Here is a 17909-nt window from a genome sequence, read left to right as displayed (position 1 = left end):
CACAGGCCAGAAAAACATGTAGGCTCATGAGAAAGGCAACTTTCCTTCCTAGAACAACATCCCCCTCAAGGATTCTGAAGCTTCTGGAGGACTACTTCTAGGCCCTCTATGCTCATCCCAATCACCATTTAAAACCTCACCCTACTCCCATCCAGAGCAATGTCCACGTCGCTCATCCATCTGATGGCAATGGTGCATCTTGTACACCATGCCCCATGTCCACAGATCAGCGCCAATAAATCAGGGTCTTCGTTCCGTGTTTGGTATTTCGAAGAACTGGATAAAAACTGAGTGTGGCGGGGTGCCTGGGGGGCTCAGTCGGTTAAGTATCCGACTTCAGCTCAGGTCATGATCTCACCATTCGTGGGTTCAAGCCCCACGTCAGGCTCTGTGCTGACAGCTCAGAGCCTGGAGCCTGCTTAGGAATCTGTCTCCCTTTCCTTCTGCCCCTCCCCCACTCATGATCTCTCTCTCTCTCTCTCTCTCTCTCTCTCTCTCTCTCTCTCAAAAATAAATAAACATTAAACAATTAAAAAAAACCTGAGTGTGGCAAAATGGCTCCCATTTGATAGAAACACAGAGGGCAGTAGCAGCTGTGGGGAGAGGAAAGAATGGTCAGGAAAAGGACTTCCATGCAGACGCTTGACTGAGGTAAGATCTGGTAGGACGGGCTGGGGTTAGGGGAGGGAAAATTTTCTAAAAATATCAGTAGGAAGCTTACAACAGGAGGAAGACCCAGGACCGTCGACAACTGAAGAAATGTGTCAAGTAACCCAATCTCTGAGGCTTGGCAATACTCACCAAGGATGGCTTCCAGGTGAAGGGAGACAGAAGCAGAGGGGTATCTCCTACAAAGAAACAGTCTTATTTCCCAATTCTAACCCCAGAACAAATCCTTCATTGAGGGAAATTTGCTTTTCTGCACCTTCTCCCCCACCCTTCTCCGTACAAACTATGGTGGTTCAGAACTAGTTCTCTGCCCCCCAGGATGCCATTTCAGAAATGCACCTGGCAACACTGACCACAGCAGCTGACCAAGGTCAAAGCGTTGAATCTGAGGCGGCTGGGAGAATAGAGGGGGGGCCCATTGAGCCGGAGGGCTGCGTGTTAAGGTGGACCCTCAGGAATCCAAGAGTCCAGGCACCTAGCGGTTCAGCCACCCACCTAGGAGAGGGCGGAGCCAGCGCGCTCATGGCGCAGCGGGCCACACCCCTGCAGCCTGTTGCAGGGGACAAGAGGGGAGTGGAGCTCAGATAGAAACAGAAAGTGATTTAATCTTTAAAATTTCAGTCCTAGATTTGCAGCCTCCAAGTATTAACAGAAGGGACCAGAGTCGCTTTCTTAAATTTCTATAGGGAAGGGTTTAGAGGCTGCAGTCCTACTGGGGTCGGGGGTGGGGGGAGGTTTGAAACTCCATTTCCACAGCAGAAAATCCGATAAAATTGAGAAAACATCAATCTTCTACAAGAAAGAGAGAGAGAGAGAAAGAGAGAGAGAGAGAGAGAGAGAGAGAGAGAGAGAGAGAGAGAAATAAGTAAAGTTAAAGAGAAGGAAAGTAAAAAGAAGAGGGACCTTGGGAAAATCAGCAGATGCCTAAATCCCCTTTCCAGCCCCCACCCCCACCCCCACCCCCACCCCCACCCCCCACAAGATCCCCCTAAACTGCCAAACCTGCAGAAAACCCCCGGGAGCGAACACCAGGATTAAATTCCCCCACCCCTTGGGTTTGCAGTTAAAACAAGCCCCAGCGGGTTTGGAGATGGGGAAAGGGAGCTGGAAAGGGCGCGTCTTGGCCGTCAGGGTTAAGGGGTGTGATCCAGCCCCAGCGCGGGCTGCGGGATCCCCTACCTTCTCCCGCAGTCTGGGCGCTCTGAGTCACAGCCGGGGGAAAACAGCTGCAGTCAAAATTTCCAGGAAGACCCGCCCCTTCTAGGGACCGGTTACAAAGTGGCGACTACTTGATTAAGGGATCAATGGAAAATTCTTCAACCCTCGAACGTTTGCTGTTTTTCCAACGCCTAGTCTCTGCTAAGGACCAATCAGAAGACAGGCAAAGGGAAGAGACTGTTTTACCAGTGAAGTGCTTTCGCTGTAACATCAACAATCACATCAAATCACATCATATTCCTGTAACAGATTGAATTACCCAGGACTTACTGTGCACTAGGCCCTACTAATAATACTGTATGATAGGCCCTGAACTTTATGGGCATTATCATTGACTTCTAATCTCTAGTTTGAGTTATTTGTCCCAAGACTGCATCCTTCCTAACAGCACAGGGGGGGAGGGCCTGGAGACCCGACAATGCTCACAGGGACCAAGTCTTCCAGTCATGGATCACTTATGGATTTTTCATCAGGATCATAAAAATAAGGTGTTTGGTTTTTGTTTTTTGGGTTATTGTGGGTTTTGTTTTGTTTTTTTGTTTGTTTGGTTTTTTTGTTGTTTGTTTGTTTTGTTTTTTTTTTGGTGCTGGGGCTAACAACATAAGTAAGGTAGAATATCTATGCTCATTTTGCTGGCTAAGGAACACTAGAAGCGATGAAGTTTCCTATGTCTTCTTTATTTCAAAATGATCTGTTAAGTGTGAGGCTTAAAAAAAGAATTGTATTGCTATTGAGAATATGTAGAGGGTAAAGAAACATAATACATATGAAAACTCAGGTTCATTTTGGTCTCTGCAATGTATTCATATTTACTTTCTCTGAGTTTGTTGTCTTATCTGTAAAATGGAAATAATGGCACACTTCCCTCCCTGGGTTGTTCTTAAAGATTCGGTGGATCTTGACGTGATGTGATGTGTGTATATACACATGTATGGTAAAGCACAATATGAGCACAGATTCTATTTTATCAGTTTTAGGCTCTAGGACTATGTTCTTTACATGTATGAAACTAATTGTGAGAGGGAATGATCCTTTTCTCTTGGTAGAAATCACATCTGGTATTGTTTCTCCCGACTACAACTTCTGTTGGCCGAAGTGTCTGGTCAACAAAAGGAAGAGGCTGGAAGAATGGGCAGAGTTTTCATCTTCTGACCCGGTTGGACTAGAGAGGTTAAAAAAAAAAAAATAGTTTGCTACAGACGGTATATGGCAGCTGGGTTGGAAGGAACTGAATCAGGAAACATAGAGATGATGCTGGTTATTGGAAGGACACTTATACGAAAAGCCTCTGAATCTGGCACAACGTACATAATTAAGTAGACCTTAATAGCTGTTAAAAATATGAATGTATTTTACTGATCTGTTTATTGATACTTCGTGTAAGCCCGATGAATAATTCACTCTTTGCATATAGGCAATTTAATAAATCCAATGATCAAATTTTGAAAGAGAACATGCAATTCATTCTTTTTTAAAAAAAATTTTTTTAATGTTTATTTATTTTTGAGAGAGAGAGAGAGACAGAGCGTGAGTGAGGGAGGTACAGAGAGAGGGAGGGACATAGAATCCAAAGCAGTCTCCAGGCTCTGAGCTGTCAGCACAGGACCATGAGATCATGACCCGAGCTGAAGTCGGATGCTTAACTGACTGAGCCACCCAGGCGCCCCTTGTAGTTCACTCTTTGAGTCAACATATAATTACTGGGCTTCTACTGTATGCAAGGCATTGTTCTAGACATTGGCATTTTGGCAATAACAAGACACAAAGACCCTTCCCTATCTGGAGCTTACATTGCAGGGGGAGGAAATAGTCAATAAACAAATACGAAGGAAATAAAGAAGAAAATATCTGGTAGTGTGAGTGCTTAAGGAAAACACGTTTGTAGTGTAATAGAGAATAAATACAATCCACCTTAGATTAGGTGTCTCCACCCAAAATTCTGTCCTTGAAACTTTAGGTTGCTCAGTAATCTCTAATATCATTCTCAAGTTTAGCCCAAGTTTAACCAAGTCTATGGTCTTTCAGAATAAAGACATTTCCTAGCCTCCCTTAAAGCTACGTATGACATTATGACCGAGTTCTGGCCAATGGGAAACAAAAAATGATGTGTGCAACATCACACCATTCCCTTTCAAAGCAAAGAGTATGGGGCGCCTGGGTGGCTCAGCTGGTCAAGTGTCTGACTTTGGCTCAGGTTGGTGGGTTTCAGCCCCATCTCAGGCTCTGTGCTGACAGCTCAGAGCCTGGAGCCTGATTTGGATTCTGTGTCCCCCCCTCTCTCTGCCCCTACCCCACTCATTCTCTGTCTCTTCCTCTCAAAAATAAACAATAAACATTAAAAAAAATCAAAGAAAAGAGTATGGCCACCTCCTCACTTTCCCCTCTTCCTATTCACTGATAGAAATGCACCACCAATCATAACTTATTCCTTTTCCTTCTCTTCAGGAAGGTCCATTCTTCCTTAGCTCTCCCTTCCACCTGTCAAGTACATGCTTTTCCCCCCAAGAAGAGACAATAATGAGTCACCAGCAATTATGAAGATATTCAAGGCTCATCTTATCTCTTCTAGTTCAGGAATTAGATACCCTACATTTTGATGTGCACCTAAATTCCTTTCATTAGGCATGGACTCTCAAGCTAACAGGAGGCTCGCTATAGCCATTGCTTTCCAGGATTAATAAAAAGAGGCCTAAAGTAGCCTAAAAACAAAAGGAATCATTTCAGAGCATTCTTTTTTTTTTTTTAATTTTTTTTTTTTAACGTTTATTTATTTTGGGACAGAGAGAGACAGAGCATGAACAGGGGAGGGGCAGAGAGAGAGGGAGACACAGAATCAGAAGCAGGCTCCAGGCTCTGAGCCATCAGCCCAGAGCCTGACGCGGGGCTCGAACTCACGGACCGCGAGATCGTGACCTGGCTGAAGTCGGACGCTTAGCCGACTGCGCCACCCAGGCGCCCCAAGAGCATTCTAAAATCCTATTCAAATAAACACACTTCCTGGATGCTACTATTTTCTAAGTTCTAGAGATATAGTGCTGAACAAGAATAGACACAATCTCTTCTGGAACTTATACTCGAAGTATGTCTATAAAATAATTTCCAACTTTTCATTCAGTTACTTATCTAACAAATATTTAAATGCCAACTCTTTACTAGCACTGTGATAAGTATTGTGGATTTAATGACAAATTATGATGCTTACTCTCAGGGGATTTACAGTCTAATAGAACCTAAATTCAGTTCCTTTGGAATTTCTTTTGTATATATGAATAGTATTAACCTATCTTACCACTTCCAATTTTTTTAGAAGATAAAATTATCAATTAGTAACTATTAATTATAGAAGACGATTGAAGAAATCAATCAGGAATTATAATTGGAAGTCAGGAAATTATAATTAGACAATTTTCATATACTTCGGATCTCCATTGAATCACGAAAGCCAAAACTGAAAGTGAGAGTATCACGCATGCTTTTATGGACAATTCACAAGCACCTTTGAATCCTAGCCTTGTAACAGACAGCTGACCACAACACACCCTGGTGGCAATTCCTATTCTCAACATATTCTGTTTTGTGACTTTTTCCTTTAAAATAAAACAAATAGTTACACACATAGAAGCAGAGTGCAGAATGGTGGTTGCCAGGGGTAAGGATGAGAGAGAAAATGGGGACAGAACCAAGGGTATAGAGTTTCAGTAAGGCAAAATGAATAAACTCTAGCTGTACAACATCATGCTTACAGCTAATAATAATGTATTGTACACTTAAAAAACTGTTAAGAAGGTAGATCCCATTGTAAGTTTTCTTACCAGAAAAAAATAAAAATTAAAAATTTTAAAAAGCAGAAAACACAGAACAGTTGCATTATTGAAATCCTTTTGTTGCACTAAGGAGTCAAAAATTCCAGGTGTTAGCAAAGATTCAACACCCGTATCTACATCTTTATGGGTGATGTAACTTTACTAAAACCTACCTTCTACATAATACAACTTAGCTACTAATCTTTAGGCAATTTAAAACCCCAGGATCACATCCAGATTTATCACTGATAGTTTCTTTTCAGTCAAATGAACATTGCTAAATAAGAAAATTCTCAAACTATGGAATGTATTCAATTAGAATAATACTAATACAATTCAAATTCTAATGCACATTGTACTGAATTGCAATCGATTATTGTCGTCAAAGGTGTGGGTGCCCACATTAACCTTTGACGAATATTTAGGGTATTTGACCGTGTCTTTGATTAACTGTAGACATGTTCTGAAAAGAAATCAGGAGGAAGTGGCTTCCAGGTTAGTCTATTTTAGGGCATGTATTATTGTACAATTGACTGTGGATGTTAAATTATGTTCATCTGTTCAATATTGAGCTCTTTGTTCTCTTAGCCCATCCAGTATTTCACCATAGTAATGTTTCATATCGCATTGTATCCATGTTCATTAAGGACGATGACATCCCGTGACATAAAAGCATGCACTCTATTTGCTTCACTGTCCTCTAAATGTCTTTGGCAGAAGCCTAATTCTTAATTTCAGCACCATATTTATGTTTAAACAAAGCTTGGGCCACCTGGCTGGCTCAGTCAGTAAAGCATGTGAGTCTTGATCTCGGGGTTGTAAATTTGAGCCCCATATTAGGTGTAGAGATTACTTAAAAATGAAATCCTTTAAAAAAAAATTTTAAATAAACAAAGATTGATGGTGATGAATGTCCTGGTATCGTGTCTGCCTTGAGTCATTCTCCACATTCATGCTTTCACCGTCTATCTCTATCCAGACCTCTGCTCCGGGAACATGAGGAATCACACAGAGTTCCAGGAGTTTATTCTACTGGGAATACCTCAGACAGAGGGACTGGAGACTGTGCTATTTGTCATCTTCTCATTTGCTTACCTCTTCACCCTGCTTGGCAATTTACTCATCCTTACAGCAATTGTTTCTTCCTCTACCCTTCACACCCCCATGTATTTCTTTCTGGGACGCCTATCTATTTTCGACACGTTGTTCCCATCTATAACCTGTCCCAGGATGCTATTTTATCTCTCTGGCCAAACCCAAGCCCTTTCTTATAAGGGCTGTGCTGCACAGCTCTTCTTCTACCATTTCCTGGGGTCTAGCGAAGGTTGTCTCTATTCTGTGATGGCCTATGACCGCTTTGTGGCCATCTGTCACCCACTGAGGTCTGTGTCAGCTTAGTCATGGCAGCCTGGCTGGTGGCTTGTCTCCACGCCACCATCCTGACCTCCTTCACCTTTCGGTTAACCTACTGTGGCTCCAACCGGGTGGAGTACTTCTTCTGTGACATTCCTGCTGTCTTACCCCTGGCGTGTACTGACAGCTCCCTGGCCCAGAAAGTGGGCTCCACTAATGTTGGTTTTCTGGCTTTAATGCTTTGGTTCAGTGTCTGTATCTCCTACACACGCATTGGGATTGCCATTCTGAGAATCCGATCAGCAGAGGGCGGGCAGAAAGCTTTCTCTACCTGCAGTGCCCACCTCACCGCAATCCTCTGTGCCTATGGACCTGTAATCATCATCTATCTGCAGCCCTCACCCAACCCCTTGCTTGGTGCTGTGGTGTAAATATTAAATAATATTGTCTCACCCATGCTGAACTCGTTAATCTATTCCTTAAGAAACAGGAAAGTGAGGGGTGCCTCGGTGGCGCAGTCGGTTAAGCGTCGGACTTCAGCCAGGTCACGATCTCGCGGTCCGTGAGTTCGAGCCCCGCGTCGGGCTCTGGGCTGATGGCTCAGAGCCCGGGGCCTGTTTCCGGTTCTGTGTCTCCCTCTCTCTCTGCCTCTCCCCCGTTCATGCTCTGTCTCTCTCTGTCCCAAAAATAAATAAACATTGAAAAAAAAATTTTTTTTTAAATAAAAAAAAAGAAACAGAAAGTGAAAAGATCCCTGAAAAGAGTGTTCTACAATGTAGTATTTATTTCTCTGGCATAAACTATGGGGTTTCTTAAATGGATTTTGGAAATTTTTGTCTCAACATCATCTACTTATTTTCTCCTCTTAAATACATAAGAAGATAATAGAAAATGCTTCCTTGAAAGTGTTATATTTTGTTTCCCTAATAAGATTTTCTATGCATGTCTCTGTAACACTTGGGGCCCCCAAAATTATCCCCCTGATATTATCCTCAGTGCCTTATTCCTGGGTAAGGAATCCATGGGGCATAGCAAGCAGCTGGAGACAGACTTCTTATCTTCAAAATGCAACCAAGTTTGTCTTGTTGAGGATAGTGAGGATCGGTGGTGGTCCAAGAAGCACCCCTCAACAGTCCATCTCCAGGCTAAATCACCCTTCACTTAATTTCTCTTGCTGCATTTGGAACGTTCCTCTTTTCTGCCTATAAACATTTTCAGTTCCTCCATGTTGCTAAGAATAGTATTGACACATATAGAGAATGATCTGCTCTGCAGGCACCATGATGAGCATTTCACAGTATTATCTTATCTAATCTTCGCATCACCCCATACAGTAAATTTCCCATTGTATAGAAAGAAAAAAAAAAAAGGTTTTGAAGATTAGAGACCTCAAGTAGTGGACTCAAGTTTGCACAATAAGCAGTAAAGCAGACCTAGAACTCAGATCCAGGTAACTCAAAGCCCCTACTCTTAATCTCTTTTTTACATGACTCCCTAAAAGTCCTGCTTGGCAATTTGCTCATCCTTATTACCTCTCTCCAGTGCTCATGATGCATAGAAAATGTTCGATAAATAACCGGGAAAATATTCCCTGGCATCGGTCATGCTCACATGTTGACTTTACTATTCTCTCTCTTTATTCTGTCACTATCCATTCTCCCGTATGCAGATAGTGGCGCTGAGAAATCGCGATCGTTGTCTTGCCCTTTGTAACACATCTCGCTACGTGGTAAAGCCAGGCCTAGACCCAAGCCGGGCTTGGGTCTATTAACTCCTATTCACTATTAACTCCTATTAACTCCTATTGTTCTGGTTTTCCTTCTACCCCATCCTGCCAATGTTACTCCTTAGTATGAAAAGGTGGGGAAAGCCTTCCTCCTGTCCTGTGTTGTTTGAGGAGAAGAAGGCCTAATTATGAGGTTCAATCACCAAGATCATCTGGTTCTCCCACCAAGTTCCATTTTCCAGCTTGGTCTCCAATAATACTGGAGTTGATCATTATTTTTCCATTTTTTTTTTTTCCAGAATCTAAGGAGAAAGAAGGGTGTTATTTGCTGGAGATCTCACAGACACAACAGCCCTTAGTGTTCATGACATTTTGGTGATTTGTAGTTTTTATATTCCATTCTTATTCACAAAGCTTCCCAACCTACTTGAAAGCATTTAAAACAAAGCAAAAAAAAAAAAAAAAAAAAGTGAAAATCCTAAATAAAAAAATATATTACTGCCCTTACAAAAGGCATAAAACAAAAAGGACAAAATGAAGCCCATTTAAGTGTAGATAAATGACTTAAGGTGCAGTATAAGGATTCTGATGGTGAATGGATAAACACAACGTGATATATACATACATGGAATATTGTTCAGACTGAACAAGCAAGGAAATTCTGACACGTGCTACAGCCTGGATAAACTTTGAGAACATTATTTTAAGTGAAATATGCCAGTCACAGAAAGGCAAATACCATGTGATTCCAGTTATACGAGGTATTTAGAGTAGTCAAATCAATAGAAAAAGAAAAGAGAATGGTGGTTTCCAAAGGCTGGGAGAGGGGAAAATGGGTAGTTGTTTAATGGATATAGAGTCTCAGGTTGACAACAAGTTTTGCAAAAAGTTCTGGAGATTGATGGCGCACCAGTACAAAAATACTTAACACTACTGAACTGCACTTGAAAACGGTAAAGATGGGGCGCCTGGGAATCTCAGTCAGTGAAGCGTCCGACTTCAGCTCAGGTCATGATCTCACGGTTCACGAGTTCAAGCCCCACGTTGGGCTCTGTGCTGACAGCTCACAGCCTGGAGCCTCCTTTGGATTCTGTATCTCCCTCTCACTCTGCCCCTGCCCTACTCGTTCTCTCTCTCTCTCTCTCTCTCTCTCTCTCAAAAATAAATAAAACATTTTTAAAAATTTTAAAAAGGGTAAAGATAGCAAATTTTATCCAGTGTGTAGTTTACCACAATTGAAAACTACATTTGCTTATCCTTTTTTCACATTTCCTGTGGTTTTTGAGTTTGCTAGTTCTCTCCCTTGTCTTGGAACTACATACACTTCTGAACCCTCTCAAATCACAGTCTGATTGTTTAACATCTCAGTTTGGTGTGGGCAGAGAAGACATGTAGCCTAAGTTGTCCTTCAGGGGATGTGCCTGTAGTCACTATTCCCTGAGTCCTTAACCCTTACCTAGCACTATGCAATTGCTTTATATACATTCTCTACCTTATCTACGTTAAGAATGCGGAGACCATTTCACAGAAGATGAAACAAGGTTTAGGGATGTCAGGTAAGTTTCCCTAAGTCACACAGTTTGCTTGTGGATAAAACTAGGATTCTAGCTCACATCCTCACACAGCTGTACACAATCTAGCAATTTTGCAGAAACTGGGAAAATAAATGTTTGACCTTGTACACACACACACACATCCCCCCAAAAATCTTACTCTTGCTTTTTTCCTTTTAATATTTCTGATGTATGAGAGCTACCCCACATCATTTCTTATTCCTGTCTTCAAGCCCCCCGAAAATCCACCTGTGACTTCAAGCCACCTGTGACTCTTTCTTTTATTTTCCATAAGTCACGCTGTGCCTTTTCTTTCATGAATCTTTCTTTCCTAGCTTCTCTAGCCCTCCCCTTACCCAATACACTGGTTTTATAAAACAAAGGCTCAGGGAATATGACAAAGGCTTCCATATAGCAGATGGAAGCAACAAACAGATTGTGAATACTTACACCTTATTTTTTTATCTTCATATAAATTATCTGTGTGTAAATGGATGACAGAGTGTTCACCCAAGTATTAAAAATGGGTAATCCAATTTTGAGTTATTTCCACTTTCTTCTTTATGCTTCTGCATCACTCTCATGATTTTTCAATGAGATTGTGACATTTATTTTTTAAAAGAGCTATTTTCAAGAGAAAACAGTTAAAAAAAAAAGACCTCATTATGGGATCAAGGGAGGTTAATTATTCAAGCCAGAAATTTTAAGGGAAAAAAAAAGAACAATTACTTTTGAGGAAAAACTAGACATTCATTTCTAAAACCAATGGTGTAATGTGTATTATGTTGTTTATAAATTGTGCCCCAACTAATTTGTAATAAAATGTTCTAATCCCATAGAGTGTGGTTCTATTTTTCTCATCCTCATTAGTTACTATCCTCTGTTGATTCTAATCTTCTGAGTGTTCCCAGAAGATACCTATGGCTGGGGCGGGGGGGGGGGGGGTGCTTTACCTGATGATGATCAGAATCAAAGTCTGGTTCTCAGGGTACATTCAGGTACAGGCAAAAAATGAAGTTCTGTTCTAACATCATCAGATTAGGCTAAAGCAGGGCATTAATCCACATACGTTCTCAGTAGCATCTCTCTGACTTTGTGACTGGCTTTTCTCCTTTTTTCCTGACCAAGTATCTCAAATTCTGTAGTGCAAGGATCTTCCTTATTTATCTTCCTCGGTGTATTCTAGCTCCCTCTGACAGCTAGAACTATCTCTTCTTATTCCCTCTCTCCCATAATATACTCAAATGTAATGCTGCTGAAGACCCTCTTTGGGTTTTTGTTTTTAATGTTTTATTTATTTTTTGAGATAGAGAGAATGTGAGGTGGGGGAGGCAGAGAAAGAGGAGGGCAGAGGATCTGAAGCAGGCTCCATGCTGACAGGTTGACAGCAGCAAGCCCCACTGGGGGCTCGAACTCATGAACCGTGAGATCACTACCTCAGCTGAAGTCTGATCTTAGCATTTCTTAAAGCTCCTCATAGAGAGACCATTATCTTTACAGTGACCGGCTGGGCCCTGAGTAATTGCTGTTTGGCTTCTCAAGCTTTACTTCACAATTATTTTCCTCTTTCCTTGAGTTCTTCAAATGGGCTGTGTCCCCCTTCCAAAGCTTTTGCACATGCTCTATCCTGGCCTCCACCATGCTGTGCCTTCCCCTTCCTGCACTCTTACTCGCTCTTCAGGTGGAAGATCAGATAACATTTTCCCAGGGACATCCATCTGGACCTTCAGGGAACAGTACCTAGCTACAAATCATGATGTGCACACCCATTTACTGATAGGAAGGAGGGACATGGGTGAACACAAACACTCTCCTTTAGAATTTTTCAACCCAATTGAACTTTTCTTCCTAGAATTTGCCACCTTAAATATTTATAACTTATATGTATGATTGTTTGATTAATGCCTTTCTTCTTTTACTAGACCGTAAGCTCTTTGAGGGCAGAGACCAAGGCCAATTCCTGTTCACCAGAACATAGCGATTTTAGCACATCATGGCAGCTGCTTCTTAATTTTTCAGGAGTGAATAAATGACTTCATTGAAACTTCTAATTTTTTTACATGGCTTTCTTTCCTCTGTCAACCCTTTCTTGTCTCTGCTTCTTATTTAGTTTAGATTTTTTTTACTATTATTTTTGCTTGCTTTTTTTTTCATTGTAGAGAAAGAGCACACAAGCGGTGGAGAGGGGCAAAGGGAGAGAGAGAGAGTCTTTCTTATTTTAATGTTTGTTTGTTTGTTTGTTTGTTTTGAGAGAGAGAGCATACAAGTGGAGGAGAGGCAGAGAGAGAGAGAGAAAGAGAATCCCAAGTAGACTCCACACTGCCGGGGCAGAGGCGGACACTGGGCTTGAGAACCATGAGATCAAGACCTGAGCCAAAATCAAGAGTTGGATGCTTACTGGACTGAGCCACCAAGGTGCCCCAATGAGATGAAGAAGTTCTAGAAATGTATTGTACAGCATAATGACTATAATTAACAATCCTGTATTGAATACTTGAAATTTGCTAAGATGTAGGTTTTAAATGTTCTTGCCACAAACAGAAAGCAAGAAAGAGAAAAGAAAGAAAGAAAGAAAGAAGAAAGAAAGAAAGAAAGAAAGAAAGAAAGAAAGAAAGAAAGAAAAGAGAGAGAGAAAAGAGGAAAGGAAGAAAGAGGTGATGGATATGTTGATTAGCTTTGTGGTGATCATTTTACAATGTATATGTACATCAAAACATCCAATCATACAACTTAAATATATACAGTTTTTATTTGTCAATTGCAGCTCAGTGAAGATTTTTTTTAAAAAAAAGAATGACTGACCCTTGTGTTCATAGCAGCTTTATTTACATTAACCAAGATATGGAAGCAACCCAAGTGTCCATTAATAAATAAATGGGTAAAGAAGATGTGAGATACACACACACACACGTGCGCGCACACACACAAATGGAATATTACTCAGCCATAAAAAAGAGTGAAATCTTGCTATTTGCAATGACATGGATGGAGCTAGAGAATATAATGCTAAGTGAAATAAGCCAGTCAGAGAAATACAAGTACCATATGATCTCACTCATATGTGGAATTTAAGAAAAAAATAAACAAGAAAAGGGAAAAAATAAGAGAGAGAGACAAATCAAGGAACAGACTCTTAACTGTAGAGAACACACTGATGTTTACCAGAGGGGAGGTGGGTGGAGAGATGGGTTAAATTGGTAATGGAGATTAAAGAGGACACTTGCGATGAACACAGGGTGATGTACAGAAGTGCTGAATTACTATACTGTACACCTGAAACTAACTGGATTCAAATAAAAATTTAAAAAACAAAAAACAAAACAAACAAAGACTGAATGAAAGCTGCCTTTACAGGTTCAGTCTCAATGCCAAAAATTAATGTTTCCGTTATTTATTGCTACCCAAAATACAACCACTAAACTTAGTGACTTAAATGACAATTTATTATTATAAAAACCAAACCATTTGCTTAACAATGCAGATAAAAATAACTTGCAATTGTACCTTTGTTGCTTATGATAATTCTGGAACATCTTTGCAGTTTCTGGAGGAAAGTGTAAACAAAAATAAGAAAATTTTCAGAGTTATTTTATTAAAGTCTACCCTACTGAGATCTCATCACTGTCCTGTAATAAGTATCATAGCTGAAAACGGCTGACCTTTTGGGAACATAGACCATTTGTATTTTCACTGTGACCATGATATTAATGTAGCACATGTCACCTTAATTCTAAATCAGGTTGGATAATTCTAAATCATGGACTAAAGATGGTCCATGACACATATCTTCCCTGAATAAATTGTTACCAGACCAAGGTAAATGTAACGGTATTTCACTTTCTACTCAAAAGTGTATTTATCATCTTTTTTATTTGTACAGACTATTTTGTCTTCAAAACATTAAAGACAAGAACAAATAAAATGGTAGAATTATGAACTTTTACATCCTTTTATCATGTGGAACAAAAACATTAAGTTTACTTTTTATATCAAAATTCCAGAGGTGTAGTAGATCTACCTAAACACTCCTTAAACACTGAAATTTCTATGGCCAAAAGTCCTAGAGAATAGGCCAAATCCCAGTTCCTTTCAAAATTTGTGTATTTATTTTGAGAGACAGAAAGAGAGAGCAGAGGAGAGGCAGAGAGAGAGAGAGAGAGAGAGAGAGAGAGAGAGAGAGAGAGAGAATTCCAAGCAGGCTCTGCACTATCAGTGCAGACAGAGCCTGACGTGGGGCTTAATCTCATGAACCATGAAGGGCTAGTATCCAAAATCTATAAAGAGCTCACCAAACTCCACACCAAAAAAACAAATAATCCAGTGAAGAAATGGGCAGAAAACATGAACAGACACTTCACTGTGGCACATGAACAGACTCTTGCCCTGTTGGTGGGAATGCAAATTGGTACAGCCACTCTGGAAAACAGTGTGGAGGTTCCTCAGAAAATTAAAAATAGACCTATCCCATGACCCAGCAATAGCACTGCTAGGAATTTACCCAAGGGATACAGGAGTGATGACGCATAGGGGCACTTGTACCCCAATGTTTATAGCAACACTCTCAACAATAGCCAAATTATGGAAAGAGCCTAAATGTCCATCAACTGATGAATGGATAAAGAAATTGTGGTTTATATACACAATGGAGTACTACGTGGCAATGAGAAAGAATGAAATATGGCCTTTTGTAGCAACATGGATGGAAGTGGAGAGTGTTATGCTAAGTGAAGTAAGCCATACAGAGAAAGACAGATACCATATGTTTTCACTCTTAGGTGCATCCTGAGAAACTTAACATAAACCCATGGGGGAGGGGAAGGGAAAAAAAAAAAAAGAGGTCAGAGTGGGAGAGAGCCAAAGCATAAGAGACTCTTAAAAACTGAGAACAAACTGAGGGTTGATGGGGGGAGGCGGGGGGAGGGAGGGGAGGGTGGGTGATGGGTATTGAGGAGGGCAGCTTTTGGGATAAGCACTGGGTGTTTTATGGAAACCAATTTGACAATAAATTTCAATTAATTAATTAATTAATTAATTAAAAAATCTCATGAACCATGAGGTTGTGACTTGAGCCGAAACCAAGAGTCGGACACTTAACTGACTGAGCCACCCCGGTGCCCCCCAGTTCCTTTCAGAGTAAGCTCCATGAGTTGTTCTTGGATCTTCATTTTCTTCATCTATAGAAGACTTCATCAGAGTTTTATGAGGTTAAAATAAGACTCTTTGCCTCTCAGACTCTTAAGTATTTTGAGCAGAGGGGCTATGTGTAGCCACCCCTTCCCTGACCTTTCTGGCTCTCCTGGCAAATAATGGATGCCCTTCCTGTCATAATTGGTAATTGTTGGAACAAATGAATCCATGTATGCACAAATAAGCAAATGAATGAGTGCATTTAACAAAGAATTTGATAAGCCATCCCCCGTCCCCCCCCCAAAAAAATATTCTTAAGTACACAAGGAATTTAACTTGGAAGCTTAAACAGATGCCAAGTGATATAAGACAGATGCTTCCAGTAATAGCTGAACTTTCTCTTGGCCTCTTACATTCTTCTTCCCCCTTTTTCCTGGCAATAAGCTTTTCCGCTACCCTTTGGAGAACTGCCCAATTCCACTGTACCCTGTACCGTGACCACAGAGCTAGGCGTGTGACCCAACCAAGAAAATCAGACTTGAATCTGGAGCTGAGGCACGTGGAAGCAAAAGGCAGCTGAGGCTGAGTCATCTGGTGGCGGTGCCCCGTGACTGCTCCAAAATTCTTACTGCTGTGGGCCCCGGAGCTGCCCTAGTTCCCAACCTTCCGTGAGCTACATTTTTTACTCATTTGTTTAATGAGTAAAACAGGAACAGGAATGCTACCCCAGTTCCTGTTGCATTCAATAAGTCAATCCTATCAAGCAGTGCAGTAAAATAACAGAATTTGTGTATTAAAATAACACATACATATAAAAGAGTAGTAAATACATAAATATGCATACAAAATATGTGATATTGGCACCAAATGAATTTAATTATTATTCCACTGAAGTATATTTTACAACAGAAATCATAAAAGATTTCCTCTTTAATCACTTTTCTTCCCTCCCCACCCCCTCTCTCTCATTTCTAAGGTCCAATTAGACCAAGTAATTAACTGCTCTCTTACTCAATAGGATCCCTGACTTGGGGGGTTAATACCCAAAGGAAGACAAAGGTATTTAAAATCTCCTGTGTTTGGGAATGATCACAGTTTCTGGAGTCAGAGAGGAAATTTCTGTGAGGGAGTTAAAGTGCATTTAGATTTGTGACATTCTATTAAAAAGTGACTGAAAAGAGAAGAATTCAGGATAGCCACCTGCAGACTACAGAAAGATGGGAATTTAGCAGGAGAGGGCTCTTTCCTTCTGCTGGAGAAGGAAAGGAAAACAGCATTCAATAGAACCAGCCAGTTTTGTTCCCTGTTTGCCATGTAAGTGCCCAAAGTTTGCCCTTCACTTCTCTTATTTTAGATCTCACTGTCTCCTTCCCTTCACAATCATCAAAAAAAAATTTTTTTTAAAGTGATTGATAGATAGATAAAGATCTTAGGGAATAGCATTCATGAGTTGATCTATAATTTAAGGATATCACTGTATTGGAAAAGTTAAAACAAGTTGAAAAGATATAAGTTGTTTTTTTTTTAACATGGAAGTTGGAGAGGAACCTCTACTACCCCTGTGTCTTCTACTGCCATGAAACCAGGCTATTGCTTAGCTTGGGTCTGGTTAGATGAGATAGACTTTGGAGACTGAAATGGAGGCTACCAGTTACTCGATTGCTCTAAAATCCAGAGGATGTGAACCCCGTTAAACATAATCTTTTGTTCATTAAGAGCTATCTCAGACCCTTCTTTTGGGGAGTTTCCCATTGTTGACCTTATACCTAGGGAGACCATGTAAGAAAGACTCTGTATCTTTTGCATGTATGGCTTATAAATGATTTTGGGGAGAGTTAATGTAACCAGATTGTCTTAGATCAATGTAAGAACCTTGAATTGGACCTTGTTTGTCATAAAAACATTGAGCCTTCATATTTGTCCTTTTAGAATCGCAAAGTAGCACCGGTATCAATGCAATTTAGTAGTGTGCATAAAGAATGGAAGATAGGAGACCGGTCATGTCAGGCTCCTTGGTGATATTGTAATAAGGGGCACCTTTTTTTTTTTTTTAACGTTTTATTTATTTTTGAGACAGAGAGAGACAGAGCATGAATGGGCAGGGGCAGAGAGAGAGGGAGACACAGAATCAGAAGCAGGCTCCAGGCTCTGAGCCATCAGCCCAGAGCCCGACGCCGGGCTCGAACTCACAGACCGCGAGATCGTGACCTGAGCTGAAGTCAGACGCTTAAGGGACTGAGCCACCCCGGCGCCCCAAGGGGCACCTTTAAATAGAAACTGCACTGCAGAGAGATGCCCAGTTTGGAGAGAAGCGAGCAGATGAAGACAATTCTAGCACTACTCTTCTAGACCATTGGGCTCCTTTTCCAGTTCACTGACTTACACACAGCTCATTTATATACATATTAAATTTAACCACAGATTTCTTTCCACAGACACCCAAGAGTTAATTCTTCCATA

The 17909-nt window shown here is 40.8% G+C and overlaps 2 protein-coding genes across 6 annotated transcripts in view; one reads left to right on the top strand and one right to left on the bottom strand.

The window, feature by feature from the left end:
* Positions 1-1959, bottom strand: part of VWA5A (von Willebrand factor A domain containing 5A) — a 38028-nt gene extending 36069 nt beyond the window's left edge. For 2 of the 5 annotated variants that reach the window (XM_045038465.1, XM_023239240.2), the window contains exons 1-2: positions 1849-1957; positions 802-848 (exon numbers count right to left, since the gene is read on the bottom strand). The gene's annotated coding sequence lies outside the window, so the exon portion shown is untranslated. Of the gene's footprint in view, positions 1-801; positions 849-1022; positions 1046-1848 lie in introns of those variants that run through there. The other 3 variants (XM_045038463.1, XM_045038464.1, XR_006586071.1) reach the window with 3 other exon arrangements.
* A 4642-nt stretch (positions 1960-6601) lies between these two features.
* On the top strand, positions 6602-8814 carry LOC101095766 (olfactory receptor 148-like). The gene is given in 3 exon segments (XM_045039079.1): positions 6602-7068; positions 7071-7537; positions 8713-8814. Coding segments are annotated over 3 exon segments (951 nt in total). The 5' UTR covers positions 6602-6686.
* Positions 8815-17909: the final 9095 nt, after the last annotated feature.

The sequence above is a fragment of the Felis catus genome, chromosome D1, assembly GCF_018350175.1.
Source record: "Felis catus isolate Fca126 chromosome D1, F.catus_Fca126_mat1.0, whole genome shotgun sequence".
In the NCBI taxonomy this organism is placed as follows: Eukaryota; Metazoa; Chordata; class Mammalia; order Carnivora; family Felidae; genus Felis; species Felis catus.
Note: the sequence above shows the minus strand (reverse complement) of the source record. Positions and strands in the feature narration are given on the sequence as shown.